General features: G+C 34.8%; 3 protein-coding genes across 4 annotated transcripts in view; 2 read left to right on the top strand and 1 right to left on the bottom strand.

The window, feature by feature from the left end:
• The first annotated feature begins 310 nt into the window (after positions 1–310).
• LOC143716071 (uncharacterized) lies at positions 311–4593 on the top strand. Of its 2 annotated transcripts, none has more exons than XM_077208212.1 (5): positions 311–501; positions 1766–2003; positions 2129–2584; positions 2675–2725; positions 3288–4593. In XM_077208212.1, exons 2-5 carry the CDS (start codon positions 1865–1867, stop codon positions 3776–3778), a joined length of 1137 nt encoding a protein of 378 aa, XP_077064327.1. In that variant the 5' UTR covers positions 311–501; positions 1766–1864; the 3' UTR covers positions 3779–4593. The 2 variants fall into 2 exon arrangements, with proteins under 2 accessions (XP_077064327.1, XP_077064328.1); XM_077208213.1 differs by having other exon boundaries at positions 333–497.
• Positions 4594–6064: 1471 nt separating this feature from the next.
• Positions 6065–11215, bottom strand: xaf1 (XIAP associated factor 1). The gene is made up of 8 exons (XM_077208217.1): positions 10941–11215; positions 8772–8907; positions 8523–8579; positions 8203–8434; positions 8018–8085; positions 7691–7912; positions 6974–7038; positions 6065–6863 (listed from the first exon to the last, which is right to left on the bottom strand). The coding sequence occupies exons 1-7, from the start codon at positions 11090–11092 to the stop codon at positions 7000–7002; spliced, it is 906 nt and encodes a 301-aa protein (XP_077064332.1). The 5' UTR covers positions 11093–11215; the 3' UTR covers positions 6065–6863; positions 6974–6999.
• Positions 11216–18742: 7527 nt separating this feature from the next.
• The window catches only part of rap1gap2a (RAP1 GTPase activating protein 2a), an 81415-nt gene continuing 81134 nt past the window's right edge, over positions 18743–19023 (top strand). Inside the window, exon 1 of the mRNA XM_077208185.1 lies at positions 18743–18853. Coding sequence (XP_077064300.1) covers positions 18840–18853 — 14 coding nt within the window. The 5' untranslated portion in view covers positions 18743–18839. The remainder of the gene's footprint in view (positions 18854–19023) is intronic.

Here is a 19023-nt window from a genome sequence, read left to right as displayed (position 1 = left end):
AAATGATATGCCTTTAAATTATGTCAAATGTATGTCTTTAATTATTTGATTAATATCAGACAAGAAAATCACAATTTTTATATATTTCCATTTTTTTATATATATATATATAACTGTTGGAGAGCCGTATTACGTTATAGCCTCGAAAGTTACTAAACAGCCTATATCAGAGTGGGGGGAAAGCGTACAAAATCCACAAATATTTTACGCGATATTTTCAACTTGTATGTGTATAAAATGCAACTTAAATTTACGTTTATTTAATTGTGAGTTACGCATTCACATGCTTAGACTGGGCCACAGGGTGTTCGTGTGTAGTTAGGAATGTTTCCACACAGTCAGGCACAGGGAAGGATTACTATAGAATGTTGGCGAACTATCGTTGTGGAGGGGGAAAAACACGTAGAGCTGAGTCTGCGCGACGCAGGGGATCACTGCCTACGAAGTTTATCGGGCAAGACTACACCGACAAATCCTAGGACACATTCGACCACATTGTAGGTAATTACCACCAAATCAATCACTAATATCAATAGCAAGAAAGTTTATCGTCGCTCCGATGTACGCAGTTTAGATTTGACGCTAAATTCGTTCGTAAATACGTCTACGAAATGCGTGCGTAGTCCATTTTCCTACTCGGCAGGCTAGCGACAAACAAAATATAAATCCGTTAGCGTTTCCTGGACAAATTTTTGCTTATTACGCACATAGAATCTATCTTTACGTGTATGAGCGAATACTGTACGCGAGATATTTCAGATATGGCAGATTTGAACGCTCGAGATACACGCCGTGTGTCCGTGATGGCGTTCGCTCGATTCTCTCTGTTCCTATTGCTCTCTGACGATTAGGCAGGACAACAACAAAGAAGCAGGAAGCATATGGGCACACCGGCGAGGCGGCGGCAATTAGTCGTAACAGTTAATTTAAAGTAAAAGGATCCTAGAAAAATGTGGATCTGTGCTTTTCCCAAATAATCTCTGTCTGTGGCTGTTCTGTCCTTTTAAAGAGCAGAACACAAGCAGCAGTCATCACATTATTAATCAGAGGGATAGTAAATCGTGTGTTTGTTTGTGTGTGTGTATATACAGGTACATATACACACACACATATAGTACTAGTCAACATTTTGGAAAAACAGTAATATTGGGACATTTTTGTTTCTGTGATGCAAAGCTGAATTTTCATCAGCCATTACTCCAGTCTCCAGTGAAATTATCTAATAAACTGATTTGTTATCAATGTTGGAATCAGTTGTGCTGGTTAATTTTTTTTTATAACCTGTGAGACTTTTTTCAGGATTCTTTGATGAATAAAAAGACCACAATACAGCATTTATATAAAATATAAATCTTTTGTTACAATATACTCTACCTTTCAAAAGTTTGGGGTCAGTTTTTTCCTTTCTTTTTTTTTAAAGAAATGAATACTTTCACTCAGCAAGGATGTGTTAAATTGACGTTAAAAAAAACGATAGTAATGATTTATGTTGTCAGAAACAGTTTCTATTTGGAATAAATGCTGTTCTTTTTAACATCAAATCAGCATATTAGAATGATTTCTGAAGGATCATGTGACACTGAAGACTGGAGTAATGACGCTGAAAACACACACACACACACACACACAACAACACACACACACACACAGTGCAATGAAATAAGAACAGGTTAGTTGTATTTAAGGCATTTTGAAGAGGATGAATGTGTTAAATGATGCTGCTTTTGGATGAATAATAATTTGATTATTTTATTTATTATTTCAGCCATATAATTCATGAAAACCTTCTGATGGATGCTGTCTAGAAGCCCTGTTTGTTTTGGTTTGTGATTGGTAACATCGAAAGTTTTCGAAAGGAGGAAGGATGTCGGAATTTCTGCCATACCCTTACAGAGGGCCAGGAGGTGCTTTGATGCGCTTTAAGAAAAGGAAGTCACGGTTCACATTCCAGGAGGTTGAACTGCTGCTCAGCGAGGTGCAGAAAAAACGGCATATTCTAGTTGGTAAGACATACCTTTTTATTTTTACTTCAAATAGTGCAATAGGACCTGACAGCGATTTGAAAGTATGTAAATGATGCTTTGCGTACATGAAGGATTCTAGTTAAATGAACTCATCTCTTCAACAGGAAAGTTCAACAGGGGCATTTCGAAGGATCTGAAAAACCGCACTTGGGCGGATCTGACAGCACGTATCAATGAGGTCAGTGAGTGTCACAGAGAAATTATTGAAGTCATCAAGAAATGGGCAGACCTTAAATGCGACACCAAACGGAGGGTGGCTGCCATGAGGGCATCGGGAGCCACGTCCACCCAAATCGCACAAGAGCTGTCACCCATAGAAACCATGGTGCACCAGATCCTTCAGATGTCAAACCCTAACAAAAATGTGAGCAGTTTGGCAATTGATGACCAAATGGATGACGAAGACGAAGACATTCCAGGTCTCTCTGAGATACCTCATAGCTCCTCACACATGGCAAATGGCAGGCCTCATTCGTTTGGTTTACCAATGCCACCTCCTTTCCACACTAGTATCCCAAGTAAAGGAGACATGGTGCTTCCCACACACATGATGTTTAGCGGTGAGTTCCTTTTTTAGTGTGTAATTTTAAGGGTTATTCATTACTAAATGTTTAAATAATAAGTTGGTAAGTTTGTTTTTGTATTGATAGATTCAGCAGTGCCTCTTATAGACCTCCAGACTGACATGTCAGAAAAGGAAGGTAAGTAATAATGCAGAGCTACTTGCCATATGTTTTAAAAATGCATAAAAAATGTATGAAAAATGCAGTCCGTAAATAAAGTGAAATACATCTCTTCTACGATGAGCGGGTTTTTAATTGAAAAACTTTTATTCACCATGTGGTGCAATTTTCTATTTACATGATGAATTTTTATTTATAAATATATTATATTTGAAAAAAAAAGGCAATTGAAATAAATGTTGTACTTTTTTTGTTGGAAAAAATATATTACATTAAAAAATGAATGTTAATGAAAAAAATTATGATGTTCTTGTTTATTGTAGATAAATAATGTCAGGTCTAGGTCATCGTATATGTTTTTCATGTATAAGGGAAAAATTAATATTATTGTTAAAAAATAAATAAATTGGTCACACCACATAACATTTTTTGAATTTCAACTTTTTTTGTGAAAATGGTGCATTGTGAACAGCATTATCCTGCACAGTCTTTTTGGTACTAGATATTTTGCATATCCAAATAAAAAACGGTTTCTATTTTAATGCTTATGTTAGCATGAACATGTTTCTATTCCTTCCAGGTGGTAACATGCAGTTTATTGAACCAGGAAACCAACCAAATCAGAATCCTGTTGTCATCCCTGGATTCCTCAGCCGTCCCATTACTGAGAAGAACCAAGTTCGAGAAAAACCTAATCACAACACATTTAACGGGTCTTCAGCTGCCAGGACCTCAACATTTATTGCACCCTCTGGGGCCGCCTCATCATCACGTTCAGCTCCTGTTCGAATCCCTCCCCAACCTGCTTCCGTGGAACCCCGCAGTCTGCAGGAACGTTTATCCCAGAGTGCCTCACTCAGCCTGCAGGAACAGCAGGGCACCACACTGCTGATAGGGTCGCTGTCTCGCTCGCTGGAGTCGCTTGCGGAGTCAGTGCAGAAATTGGTCCACACCCAGCAGCAGTATTCACGTGACACCTTACAACTGCAGCGTGAAACACTCCACGTCCTACGTGACTTCTCCTCCAACGCCTTGACTCTCCTGCAGGACAAGTTCAACGGACATCCATAGCTTCTGAACACCGCAAAGCTATCGACTGCTACAACTGGGAGCAAGTTACATAAGCGGTGAATGCTAATAGCACAGAAAACACAATAAGCTGAGGATATTGTGACACTAGAGTATATGGCAATCTTCAAATACCTTAAATTATCTTATATTGAGTTACAGAGCGGACAGGACTAAAAAGTTTATCCTGTTTATAACATAATAACCAAAATGAGAAGCATTGGGAGGTGAAATAGGTTCTTTGTAGAGTTCCTCATATATACTGAATGATATTTTCAGTAGATGACTGGGTCTCATAGACTGTTTGGACCAATTATGTGCTGTTATACAGGTAATATAATAGGCAAAATGTATTTAAAAATTGACTGGTAATTTAAGATAATTATATTTTTGGTGCTTTTTAACATATTGCGAAGTGGCCATGAAGTTGGGTGGTTTTAATTTATGTAATCTAATTTTACAGTCTTCTTTATTTGGGTTTGTTATTCTGAAATTCTTTTAAATCAGTTTCTGGCTCAAGCATTGCTTGACAGACCTGCTGTAAATGTTTTCATCTTTTAGCCAATGTGCATTATCTGTTATTAGTAGTTTCTCTTCACTTGAATTTCCAAAGACTCCTTAGTGTGTGTGTTTTTTTTTATCCAGATGCGATTTTGAATTGTGATTGAAGGCACATTATCTTAGATGTAGCTCCTATGGACCTGTGTTTGATCTCCCAGAAATGAAAAGTCAGCACACTGTTAAAAGATGTCTCCTACTTTAAAACCCAATGTCAAAGATGAAAATAAAATGTATAATTTGAAATATTACTTTAAAAATCAGTATTGTGTTTTTCTCCTCCTGATTAAGTGTGACAGGAAAAGTGGGATAATGGGTTTTGGCTACCACATGTAATTTTATTTGTGCTATAGCACAGCACTAATAATCAGGAAATTGAGACTATGAGGTTACTATACAACGGTTAATGCCACATTAGCACACAATGGACCAGTTTCACATTTCTTGGGTTCTAAGAATCAGCAAATATATTTGTGCAATAATAAAAAAATTGATATCAAACTATAACATGAATAGCTATGTCTATAATAATATACAATCTGTGAGTATGGCATCAATTGAGTAGCTCCTTGTAAATATTTGTTTCTCTTTTAAAACAAGCGATTCATTCTCAAACGTATTTCTAGCTTTAGCATGTATATACCCTCTCTTTGGAACGTTATAAATTCGCTGTTTTGTTGAAAGTTTATTATTTTCAATATTTTTTAGTCGCGTGATCTACTTTGAGCTCGCGGCTGAGCGTGAAGCTAACTTCTATATGAACTGAAAACGCTCGCGCTAGGCTAGTGGAAACGCACCATACAGAATCTGGGAGTGTGCTGTGCGGTTTCGCGTATTTTTGCGTCTTTTCAATCGAAATTAAACTGCTTCGAGACGCTCATCTAGGCCTATGTGAATCCACAGAGCACCAGCCTTGCACTTTCACGTTGTACTTTGCAAAAAAGTTGCAGAAAGAGGGAGAATGTTAACGAGTGTGTTTAAAAAAAAATTTCAGTTTAAAACCTCACAAAACCCTGAAGCTATGTTATTGCAAGACGGACTAAAACCTTGGCATGTTTGTATTTCATTTTTCAGTTGTCTATATTTTAAATAATAATTTGCAGCATGCTTTGTTCAAATGCCGCCTATATTGTATCTTGAAGTGAAAACAGATGTTTATTAAATGCCTGTAACAGTTTCACCAGAGAATGTCTACGGGCTCTAATAGAGTAGCCTTTGTTTTACAATAGGTGTCAGTGCAGGGGCACCAAAGAGTAGTCCGTTACTTATTCCAAATTACATGATACAAAGAATTATAGTTAGCAACGTAATCTAATACACATTTAATGTAATCTGATTACTTCTGACCAACCTCATTTAGGATATAACATTGAACTGCAGGGGGTTCGTGTTTAGTGAAAAGCTAATGATTTAATAAATAATACAAATCTAATATAATAATAAAAATGCCTTCCAAAGACAGCAATACATGCAATTTCATAAAACTACAGGGCTTTCTTTTTTTAGAAAGAAAAATGTAAAGCATGTAAGGGAGAATCAATAAATTGTGATTGATTTACTGCCATTCTGTGAATATGTAGCCTAATCAATAAAAAAAGTAACTGTCTGATTATGCATAATCTTATATATTCATATAATAGAGAGTATCTATTATATGAATATCTTATGTAAGCTATTCATATAAGAATGTGTAATAGGCCTGTTTCCAGATAACATCAAGTTACACAGCACTGGGTGGAATGTCTGAATATGAAACATTTTAATAGATGTGCGATGTTGATAACTGTGGGAAAGTGTCATAAATAAGAACAAAATAAAGAACATTTCCACTAGATGTCACTGTTGCACTTTGGTTGCCAAGTGCAGGAGAACAAGTGGGGGGAGAAATCAATTTACAAATGGACAAATAGACCATTAAAATACATTTTTATAAATATATTTAACATCAGTTAAATACATCAATTAAGTAACAATTATTAAAAGATATAGTAAGATATGGTCGGAATATTAAGAAAAGGCCCTCCAGACTGAAACTGCCATCCTGTGGTCTTCCCGATTTCTCCTGATTTTCATAAACTTGTAGAGCTGGATCCTCAAGGCATTTCATACAAAGGTATGCAGATGGTAGCATAGAGAGAAATAACTTAAAGTCTAGAATACATTGCGCACAAAATCTTTTCATGCACTTCATACAAATTTGGTTGTTATCTTTATTTTTTACTACACAAGGTTAGTCCAGATTTAACATGCAGGAAGTTTTAAACAAATAATAAACATAAAAAGGGTTAAAAGTCAGTAGTCAGAAAAATAACATATAAACATAAAGTAACTGCACTCAATGCAAAACCTTTTGCATTATTTTGGCTTCACTGGGCCGAATAAGTCACTTTTTAAAGTGTCATTATTATCAAATTAAAATCAGACAACAGAAGCATTGTGATTTTTTTTCTTAGTTACTGTCTCTTCAAAATACTTCAGTATTCTATATTATTATTTGTGATGATTGACGAGTTTGCAGTTTCCAGCAACCCTGTAATATATATATATAGATAATTCATACATTTATTACAATTCATGAATGGCATCAGTTTCATTGCAAACTTATACTGGTGATACATAATGTATTATTTGTATACTTACACATTTAGCTTTGCTTTCACCAGTCATCATGCCAGGTTTAGATGTTTGTATAATTCACATTTTTTCTTTAAAAAAATTAAAATACAATATAAATATATATTATATATATTTGTTTGGGGTAATTAAAAAAATAGATGTATATACAATGTATATATACTTTTATTCAGCAAGGATACAATAAATCAATCAAAAATGACCAAAAAAAATATTTTTATATAAAATAAATGCTGTTCTTTTGAACTTTGTTCATCAAAGAATCCTGAAACAAACTCACAGTTTCAAAAAAATATTAATCAGAACATTGAATCAACATTGACAATAATAATGTTTCTTGAGCACCAAATCAGCATATTAAAATGATTTCTGAAGTATCATGTGACACTGAAGACTGGAGTAATGATGCTGAAAATTCAGCTTTGCCAGCACAGGATTAAACATTTTGAAATATAATAAAATAGAAAACAGTTAAATTGTAATATTTCACAATATTACTTTTTTACTGTATTTTAATCAAATAAATGCAGCCTTAGTAAGCAAGAGACTTCTTTCAAAAAATCTTAATGACCCCAAACTTATCCACGGTAGTGTATTAATTTTGGTATAATAAATGTACTAATCCAAAGTATTTATTAAATCAACAACAAAATGACTGTTCAGATTGTTGACTGTTGTTGAGGCCGCACAAGTTTAAAATATGTACAGCACAGTAAATAGTACCTCATGCCACTCCAGTGTCTTTACAGGAAGAGCCAGATGACAGAGCGGACAGCTGCTTATCTTATCCAGGTCCATGTCAATGTTTCTGTCTCTCTTTGTCTTTTGCAATGTTGAGAAGGAGAAATCTGCAGCGTCTGGAGCACTGGCATTTCCAGCTTTGAAATCTTCATCTGAGTCATCATCCTCGGAGTCTGCCTTCTGTAAAATCTGGTTGCAACGCAGCTAGTAAAAAGGGATAATAAAAGATTTGCTGCGTTAAAAAAGAGATTTTCATAATTACTGTACATAAATATAAGTATGCAATATCTTATTTATTCCTTATTTTACCTGGTGATCCTTCAGTTTGTCTGAGGAAATGTAATTCAGACAATTCTGACATTGCAACATGGTCGGCTCTGGAGATAACAGATATGCTAAATCAGTATTTTACAATGAAAATACCCAGAACTTGGCAATACTAAGACCTATAACATATCCATAATGTTTAAAACTGATTGTCTCGATGAACTAACCGTCAGTGTTGGATGCATCTTCTTCAGGGACAAGGTCCTTTGATGTTGTTGGAGTGGTAGTTGAGCAGATCTGAGCGTGATCAAGCTGGTCCGTCAGTTTGACATAACGGCCACAGTCGGAGCAGAGCTCGGTCCGACTCCCACAGGACACTCTGTGCTCTTTCAGATTGCTCAGAGGAAGCTCGAGCTGACAAAACTCACAGATCTGAGGCCTTTCGGAGCACTCGTCTTCCTGAAAGACAGAAAAACAAAGGAACAAGTGAAAAAAAAAAAACACCCGGAGCTCATCAGCTTAAATAGGTGCAAGATGAAATATTCACCTCGTGGTCCAATAAATGCCTTCGCTCCATCTTTTTATTGCACATCTTACATTTTACCTGTGAGACATGATGAAAATGAGACCACCAACAGTATTTTAGAGGTGGGAGATTGCAATGATGAGTAAAAAGCAAGTCAGGTGGAAAACGTTCAGTAGGAAAATGTATCAAAAATCTTGTTTTTGTGTGTGTGTGACAAACAGGGCTAAGTGCTTGTAAAAAGATCAGAATGTTGAGTGGTGTGGTTGTGACCTGTGCGTGCTGTTCGGTTGTATGTTCCTCCAGCTGATCTCGAGGGACAGTGTCATTGCAGTCAGGGCATTTACACAGGAACCTCTTACAGTGTGGTTCATGGAGGTCATAGTTTGCCTTTGCTACCTCTTTATTGCTGCATAAAAACATTTTAAAAAGACTTTTAAACAGAGACTGGAGGATGGAAACGCTGGGATTGTACATGTTTTCATAACGCTAGAATGCATGAACCAAAAAAAAAAAAGAAGCATAAAGTGGGTCAAAATGAATTGAAAATGAAACATATTGGAATGAATGGTTTGCTTCAAAAATAAGTGTCTTATTAATTAATTAAAACAATTGATGACACTCAAATGCTTTAATATTTCAAACATGCTTATTTGTCCACTTTGTTCCTTGCAAATATACATTACAAAAGAGGATAAAAAAATGCAGTTGTACTATTTTTTTTAAACAAACTCTAAACTAATATAGATCTACTGTGAAGTATATATCCCCACATTTCTCACAGAGCATGTGGAAATTAAATTAGCTGACAGGCAGAACATTTCACATAAGATTTGCACCTTTCTAAGCATGACTTTTGCACCTCTTCATTTGTTTGGACCATCAGCTGTCCTTTCCTGTAACTTTTCTCTACTCATCTACTGCATCTTGAATCGCATACTGTTTGAGTATGTTATTATTGTCAAAAATGTAGGCCTATCCAAAAGTTCTGTGTTGAGTCAAAGTTCCCCATATGACCAAGATAGAGGCTATGAAAATTACATTGATGAGGGTCAGAAACAAGTTTTTAGAAGAATTCATTGAATATCAAACAAGCAAATGTTTTCATTGATAAAATATTTAATCAATTGAAGCATGCTGGGTCAATTTGACCCCCTATATGCATTCCAGAGTTAAATGAACAGTTTACCCCAAAATTTTGCCATTATTTACACACCAGCATGTTGTTCCAAATTTGTATGACTTTCTTCTGAGGAACACAAAATACTTTTTAAAAGAATATCCTAAGCACTCTTTTTGTAATATAATAAAAGTGAATAGCGACTTGGGGTGTCAAAAAAAAGAAGAAAAAAATCACAGCATGAGGCCTTCAATTCATGGATGATTCATTATTTTGAGTCAGATGAATGAATCGGTTGATCGAGTTCATAAAAAAAGGTCTGAATTATATGTCTGAACCAGGTCTGAATGGAAAAGGATAATTGATCTGATGTAGCCTATGATTGATTTTTGATATAAACTTCAGAATTTTGACTTCATTGTTTTAATGTTTTGTAGATTCAAGTGTTTCTGTATCACTTTGTATCCCTATTGTTAATTCAATAAAAAGAGAACGGATCTGAATGATCCGATTCTTCAGTTCAACACGGACTCAATGAACCTGTCACAGCTTTAAGAGCTAACTAGGCCTAGACTAGAGGATTAGATTTGTAAATAACTTAAATCGGCTCATGATATTTATGAGCTTCATGAGATTTGAATGGAGCACGAGTCATACTTATATGATACGTAGCATATTATGCGTTTGTGTTACTTTTCCCCATAAAAGCTCCAGTCACTTTGGATACCTTTCCAAAATCCACTTGTTGTGAACCACGGAAGAAAGAAAGTCTTACGGTTTGACTGTGAGGGTGAGTATGATGCCAGAATCTTTGGGTGAACTGTATCAAGTTAATAGCTAACAGGCTAAATTAAGTGTTTAGGTCACAAGTAGCCTAATTGTGTTACAATTATTCACTATAGTCAACCCAGTTCAATAAGAATGATTCAGCAAATCACCAATGCAAATGAAATGCGTCGACTGTTTTCATTAAAATTTACAATTTTATAGGCTATGAACGTAAACTGTCCTGTCAGTAACGTTAGCCACCATGGAAATAGTTTCACTTTGTTATTGTTAAAATTAGGCCACAGTCATCAACACCCAATAAAAAGTCATTATTGTGTAAATAAGATAAAATAACAAAATAATGTTTTTTTCTATTTCGTTTTTAATGCTGTTGCTACTGTTGACGGAGAGAAATTGGTCGTGATAGCATAACGTTATCGTCTAAAACCCGACGAACACGATAAGTTAGGCATTTGTTTGCATTGGCAATGAACATAAATAGACGATCTTGAATCTCTATGCGATATGTTTACAATACATTGTAAAACACTCACCAGTGAGAACACAGAATCAGTTCTTCAGTGTCCATAGTTAGACTATAGGCTACTATAAAGAGATTTGACTGGGTTACTGTGTTGAGGTTGTTGATTTCACTTACTCTGAACCGAAAGTACAACCGAAACTTAGGTGTCGAAAATAACATCATCTCGATAAAATGCTCTTGTTTTCCTAATAGTGCCTTGTGCTGTGGTGAAAAACAGTCAACACTTCACTCGGCACCTAGTTGCAATGTACAGTATGTCTCACCTTGTAGCCATAACTCCTGCACAGTCCTGTGATTGTTGCATTAGCCAGCCAGAGGCATTTATAGGATGGCTCATTACCATGGTTACAGTATTATAACTATATTTCTGTAAATTAGTAAAATATAAAAATGAATGCCATAATTGTCAGTAAAACAAATGATCCTTCAGAAATCGTTCTATTATGCTGTTTTATTATCAATGTTGGAAACAGTTTTACTGCTTAATAATTGTTTATAACCTGTGATTTGTTTCAAGATTCTTTGATGAATAAAAAGTTAAAAAAGAACCGCATTTATTTAAAATAGAAATCTTTTGTAATAATATATACTACCGTTTCAAAGTTTGGGGTCAGTCAATTTTTATCTTTCTTTTTTTTGAAGATAATTAGGCCTAAAAGATTAAAAGATTTATATTGTTAGAAAAGATTTCTATTCCGAATAAATTCTGTTCTTTTAAAATATTTGTTAATGTATCCTGGAAAAAGTATCACAAATTTCCCCCCAAAATTCAGCAGCTTAACTGTTTCCAACATTTATAATAAATCGGCATATTAGAATGATTTCTGAAGGATCAGACTGGAGTAATGGCTGATGAAAATTCAGCTTTGCATCACAGAAATAGGCTAAATTATATTTTAAAGTATATTAAAATAGAAAACCATTATTTTAAATTGTGATAATATTTCACAATAAAACTTGTTTCTGTATTTTTGATCAAATTAATGCAGCCCTGGTGAGCATAAGATATTTCTTTCAAAAACACTGAAAATAGTAATGTTTCCAAATTTTTGACCGGATAAATGCAATTAAACAGTAAGTTACCCTATGATCCATCCCTATTCTTTACAATGGCGATTATGATAATTGTTTACTATATTGTATTGCAATAGGAGATATTTTTTAAAGAAATGATTAGCTCACTTTTATTTAGCAAGGATGCATTAAACTAATCAAAATTGACACTAGAGTCATTTATAATGTTAGGCTACTAAAGATTTCTATTTGAAATAAATAATGGTCTTTTGAACTTTCTATTCATCAAAGAATCATGTAAAAAAATTATAATGGTTTTCACAAAATATTAAGCAGCACAAATGTTTTCAAAATTGATAATGATACGAAATGTTTTTTGAGCACCAAAACCAGCATATTAGAATGATTTCTGATGGATCATGTGACACTGAAGACTGGAGTAATGATGCTGAAAATTCAGCTTTGCCATCACAGGAATAAACTACATTTTAAATTGTATTAAAATAGAAAACAGTTATTTTAAATTGTAATAATATTGCACAATATTACTTTTAATTAGATTTTTTTAAACAAATGAAACCTTGCAACCTTGGTGAGCATGAGAGACTTTCAAAAACATTTAAACAACGTACTGATTCAAACTTTTGAACGGTAGTTTATATACAGTTGTAATCGAAATTATTCAACCCCCATTGCAAATCAGGTTTAATGGCAAAATGTACAGATTTTCAGCTGTTTGCAATGAACAAATCAAACAAAAGTAATTGAAATGAACAAATGTTTCAGGAGGTTTCCCCAAATTTAATTGAAAATGCAACTTTTAATGATCAGTCTCAAAATGTTTCAACTTCAATGTTTCATGGCAAGCATCTTTAGTACTTAGTAGAACACCCTTTTGCTGTTATGACCTGCTGGAAACGAGATGTATAACCAGACACCAGCTTCTGGCAACGTTTCTGAGGAATCCACCGAGTAGTGGTGTAGTTGGAGTTCTGGCATGCATTTAGTACGTGCCTTACTGTGCAAGCTGAAACCTCAGTGCTGTTGCCACCAAGTCTTGCTGCAGGTCTTTTGCAGTCACTCGAGGGTTTTTCTGAACCTGCCTTCTCAGAAATATGGTTACAGTCGTTGATAGATTCCTTTTCTGCCCCGTCCAGGTAGTGTAACCACTGTTCCTTTTATCCTTTAACTTTGAACTTGCGAACTAATCTACCAACTGTGTCTCTAGTTCCCTCACTATAACATGTAGTTCCTTCACTATCTTTTTGTATCCTGTTCCTTGTTTGTTAAGGGCGATGATATCTTCTCTTAAGGTTTTGGAACATTCTTTTGACTTAGCCATATTTCTAACATACAGTCAAACATGGCACTCAACAAACCTAGCCAGTTCAGATATTTCATGTGTTCTAGCTCAACCACACCTGATACAACTAGTGAAGCCCTTGATTAGTTGCTTCAGGTGTGCTTGAAAGCAAATTCACACTGCACAGACAAATGCCAACAAACAAGTTGGCTGTTGGATTTAGAATTTAGATGAAAAATAACTGGCATGTTCACACAAGTCAATTTACGCCACAAGAGTAACCAGTGGCGCATGTATGATGTAGGAGTATCGTAAGTTTAAACGCCTCTCTCGGTTCAAACAAACAGGGGTGGGCAACAAACTCAAGCTCCTCCGACATTTCTCTTTAAAAATTGACGTTTTAGACTTCTAATTCGTGACTGGCATTTTGTTTTGCTCTACCGTCTGCACTTCCGCGTTCGTTATTGCATTGTGCGTCAGCTCAAGGGTTACACTCTTTCGCAGTAATTCGATGCGTACGGCTGTCTGCCAGAAGCTAGTTATTTTAGTCAATGCAATTTTAAAAATGGATATTTATCTTACACGAACGGCCTTACACTTTCTTCAGTAGGCCTTTATTAATCCCCCCCCCCCCAGAGCCGTGTCGACTGGAGCACTTTTATCATGGATGCACGTTGATGGACTTTAAAACAGAAACGTCCATTCACTGCCATTATAAAGCTTCAACATTTTTAAAAATAACTAAAAATCCATCTGAAAGAAGAATGACATACACCTATGGCTTGAGGTTAAGTAAATCATTAATAATTTTCTTTTTTGGGTGAACTATCCCTTTAATGTGTTCTGGCTCAAGCACACCTGGTGCAGCTAATTAAGCCCTTGATTAGTTGCATCAGGTGTGCCTGAGACAACACCTGTTTTGCAGATTTGTGCTGTTGTGAATGATTCTATTCAGGGGTTGTAATAATTAAGACACTGCAGATGTCATTAAAAGTTGCATTTTGAGTTGAATTTGCGGAAACCACTTGAAATATTTGTTGTGTCGAGCTATTTAAATTACTTTTGTTTGATTTGTTCATTGCAAACAGCTGAAAGTCTGTAATGTTTGCCATTAAAAATGATTTGCAACAGGGGTTGAATTATTTTGATTACAACTGTATATAGAGGGGTATGTTATATGGCTATCCCTGAACAAGATATTTGAATGCGTTGTTTTGTGGTCAGTTATTAGATTTTGTAATGCACCCAATATACACATAAATGATTTCACATTTTAACCGTTGTTGTTTTTAGCCAGCCTGTTTCTATGTGAAAGGAAAACTTCAGATTTCTGTTTGCCTGCATCCAAGCTATAGATGTTACACTCTCGAGTGATGTATAGTTTACTCATTTACAATGTGTATGCATTAATATGGATCAGTTCATGGTGTTCAGCTTTGTATCTTCTCTGGATGACTATTGCTCAACTCGCGTATACTGTCACTTTAGTGAAACATTAGGAGTCTGACAGACTGCTGGATGGATGTCCCTATTTGGCCCTATTAGCAGACCACTTATTTTGACACTGTAGTTCAAGATTTTATTGAGCTGTTAGTTTTAAAAAAATGTTCTCTAAATGATTGAGCAAGGCTTTTGTATCAAGGCCTCGGAGACATCAGCAGCTAATGGATGTTTGTCAGCAGAAAGAGCACAGGAGCGGACAGCTGTGTCACGCCAGGGGAATCACAGTAATTACTGTATTGAGTTTTTGCGTTTTCACTATCACTGCAGATGGGTGTGGACAGAGGACTTAACACGGACTGGTTCATTCCCTAATTCCGCCTGAGTGGGTCAGCTGTCGCCTGCAATGTCTGCACAGAATTGTGATCAACATTAGAGGTGCCACCAGGGTAATCTGGCCTGATGTTGCTTTACATAAACAAGCGAATTATTTTAGGGTAGGATTGTATGCTGCAGGCCTGTTTAGGCTTGTGTGTGTGTGTGTGTGTGTGTGTGTGTGTGTGTGTGTGTGTGTGTGTGTGTGTGTGTGTGTGTGTGTGTGTGTGTGTGTGTGTGTGTGTGTGTGTGTGTGTGTGTGTGTGTGTGTGTGTGTGTGTGTGTGTGTCTCGTTATATAATATTAAAGTTCACAAGTCCTTGCTGCACTAGTCAGACCAGCAGAACAGTTCAAAGCAAATATCAGGGTTGTTTTAGCATCAATTCAACATTTACAGAGAGTGGAGATCTGATCTTACATAGGTAAGCTCTCTTTTCCTTGGTGATTTATATTATCAGTTTCTGATAACTGCTCTAGATTAGATTGCTTTTATGAGCAGATCGGGGACATCTGATCTCAGAGTCCAAAAATAATGCATGAAACTAAATATTGTTTTAATGCATCGCAGACCAGTGTCACAACAATTTCACAATAAAGTGACCTTGGGATTGTTTAAAGTAAAGTTATTTGATCACGGTTATTAAGATGCATTTTATGGACCTTTATCACTTTTCATTTATTTATTTTAATAATAATAATAATAATAATAATAATAATAATAATAATGATAAAAATAAACTTTATTTATAAAGCACCTTTCACACAAGAAATTCAGTTAATTTACAAAATAAATCCATTACAATAAGCACATACATTTAATTGTATTCATTTACTGTTATAATTTATATATTTTAATATATATATAATTAAAGTAACCTATTTATTAATTAATTATTTATAATATACATCACAATAATGTATTTTTTATTTTAAAATTAATATTTACTTATTAATAATATATGGAATAAATATATAAATATTATATTGAATGATAGATATATTTACATATTAAATATTCATTAACAAATACAAATTATTTACATTTATAATTTAAACAATTTATTAATATTAATGCAAATAAACATGAATAAACAAAAAAAAATGTTTGACGTAACTTGAATAAAATTAGTATACATAAAACACACAAGATGTAAATTTAAAATAAGAAAACATAATACATAGAATACTTCATAACATCACTTGTGAGTTAAAAGCTAAATTAAAAAGATAAGCTTTTAAAAAATTTTTTTTAGTATATTGTCATGTAGATATTATAGAATATTTAATATATGGTATAATATACTAATGGTATAATAGATAGCATAAAATAAATTACATAGTAGGCTATATTGTAAAACATATTTTATTGATTAAACAAACATTACAGCCCATCTTACATTGGGTTTGTTGGCATATACACTTGAATTAAACTAGAACCTGATGGATTTCTTTTCAGAGGGAAGTCACACCTCTAGCTGGCTGTCAAACATTGCAGTGCCATATGCTAATTTTTAAGTCCTATAAAAGCTGGTCATATCATTGCAGGGAAAAGAACAGGTTGATAAAATGTGAAACCTTAGGTGAAATTGCTGTCAGTTTCAGGTTAATGCTATATATACATATGTTCATCCAACCAAACCTTATGGCAGAACTCCAAAGAACATTTCCAAAGAGGGTTACCAAGGCAACCCCAGAAAGTGAACCAATTAGAAGGCGCAATGGCTCTCAAACACTAAACTGCCAAGAGATTGAAGGAGATGGAGACAACAGCTCTAAACAAACTGACAAATGAAAGAACCAGGTAATGATCAACAGGCTCTTTTAGTGGAAGATTGCAGGGTGAGCGAGGATCAGGGTTGATTTGGTTTTCTTGCCTAGGTTGTAACGTTTCTAGAAAACATTTCTCATCAGTTATGGTTCATATTTATGACGCACTGCTTGTTAGTCCAGATTATTGATGTTCCTCCAGTACGTGCGGATGAGAGTGTGTGTGAGAGTGTGTGTGAGTGAGTGGACATTGATCAGACTGGACCCAAGCGGTGGCTGACTGCATTGACCACATGCTGTTATAATGCTGGCCAGTGAGGCACATGTGTCTGCATGTGAAGAAACTACTGTGGAACATCTGAGTGGAATCTTCCCTTTGAACAGATCCATGTTCTCATTGTATTGCATGGCTTACTGTGAGAACTTGAGCTCTGAACTGTTTGTTTCCTTTGCTGAAGATGCATTTACACAGACTGTTTGTGTTTGACGCTGCAGAGAGGCGACATCATTTTTTCTATTTTCTAAGTGTAACTAATATTGCCCAACTCTTTATAGAAAGTTGGATATATATACTAATGTATATATACTTACTTGGATATGAGTACGCATACAGTACAGTATATATATATGCGTGATATATACTATATTTCATATTTCATTCACTTGATTGCACTGTAAAAAAATGACAGCATATGTTTTTACATTGCTTTTACTCTTCAAAATAAGTTAAGCAATTTTCAACTTTTTTATGTCAACTCATTTTAAGAGTCATTTCAAGTTTAATGTAATTTAAGTTAACATCCAAGTTGATTGTTCTTAAATTTAAGGCAGCAACTTTTTTGTACAGTGTGCTTGTTGTTGCAACTTGTAAACTATATTATCTAGCTGTAATCTGCTAAATGTGACTATTAACTATTATACTACATCATGATTGAAAAAATATGTATTGTGAAAAACACTATAAATAAATTTAAAAAAAGAAAATACATTAATATAGAAATTGCAATTGCCAAAATTATGTTATAAAATTAATGTTTTAAATATGAAATTATAAATAAAAATAGTGAATATAAATGTATAGCATATTCTGCCATGACTGGTCACTATGATGCTGCATGCTATTAACTCTTGGGATGCATAATATAATGGCACCATCAGCTGATATTAGAATTTTTTTCTTTAATTCATCGATATCTGTTTTATATTGCATATATAATATTGTCCGACATTGGATATTTCATTGTGCACACCCATTTAATTTAAAGTTCATCTTTAAAAACACTTATTATGTAACACTATTAAATGAAATCTTTAGCCAATCTCAAAATTAACCATTTACATTCTGTGATACCTAAATTCACTTGTAGCATATAAAATTATTGATTTAAATGTTTAGTGTTTTAATTTAATAAGACAAAATAATGCAGAATTTTAATATCAGGCATTTACCATTGGCATGACTAAAATAATTATTACCTTTTTGGTAACGACTAGATTTCTAATACCAGTGCATCCCTAATTAACACAGAACCAAAGTAGTAGCATCAGATACAAGGACCTTATAAGCCGCCATAAATCTGTTGAATTTAAAATGCGTTTAAATCGAAAAATTCAATAGAGGTGCTTTCTGCCCCCGAGTTATTAACCTTATGCCTTTCTAGCCTTGTATATGAGTACACCTGTGCCATAAATCTTCTGTAAGATTGGCTTTTGTGGCTCGGTTTAATTTTACATCTGAGGAATAATCCGTACTCCCTCACAAGCCCATCATAGAGGGCCAGAGCGTATTAAATGCCATAGCAACTACTACAACTACTACCTGCATTCTTATACACATCTCTCTCTCCTCACGATTCGCTCACATTCTCTCATCCTTTTCCCTCCCTCCACTGTTTTGTTCTCCCTCCCTCTCTCTCCCTCTGTTTCTCTGAGCGGTTCTCTCTCCTCACTCGTGTTGAACCAGTCGTTTCATGCAGCACTGCTGTGTTTACTCAGTTCTGAGAGCCTCTGATGGCAGATTCAAGGTAAGGTGATGGTTTAACGGTTATTTAAGTGCATGATGAATTCAAGAGCTTATTTCCTGGGGATTTTGTCTCAATAATGGACTGCAGCGTTTGGGTTTGACCTGACTAAACTGCTACTGTATATATTAGGGTGTGTTTGTATTTGTGTCTGTTTTCTAACGTCATGCCCA

The sequence above is a fragment of the Siphateles boraxobius genome, unplaced genomic scaffold, assembly GCF_051911475.1.
Source record: "Siphateles boraxobius isolate OS27281-9 unplaced genomic scaffold, OSU_SipBor_1 6, whole genome shotgun sequence".
NCBI lineage: Eukaryota > Metazoa > Chordata > Actinopteri > Cypriniformes > Leuciscidae > Siphateles > Siphateles boraxobius.
This window is presented reverse-complemented; position numbering and strand designations above follow the sequence as displayed.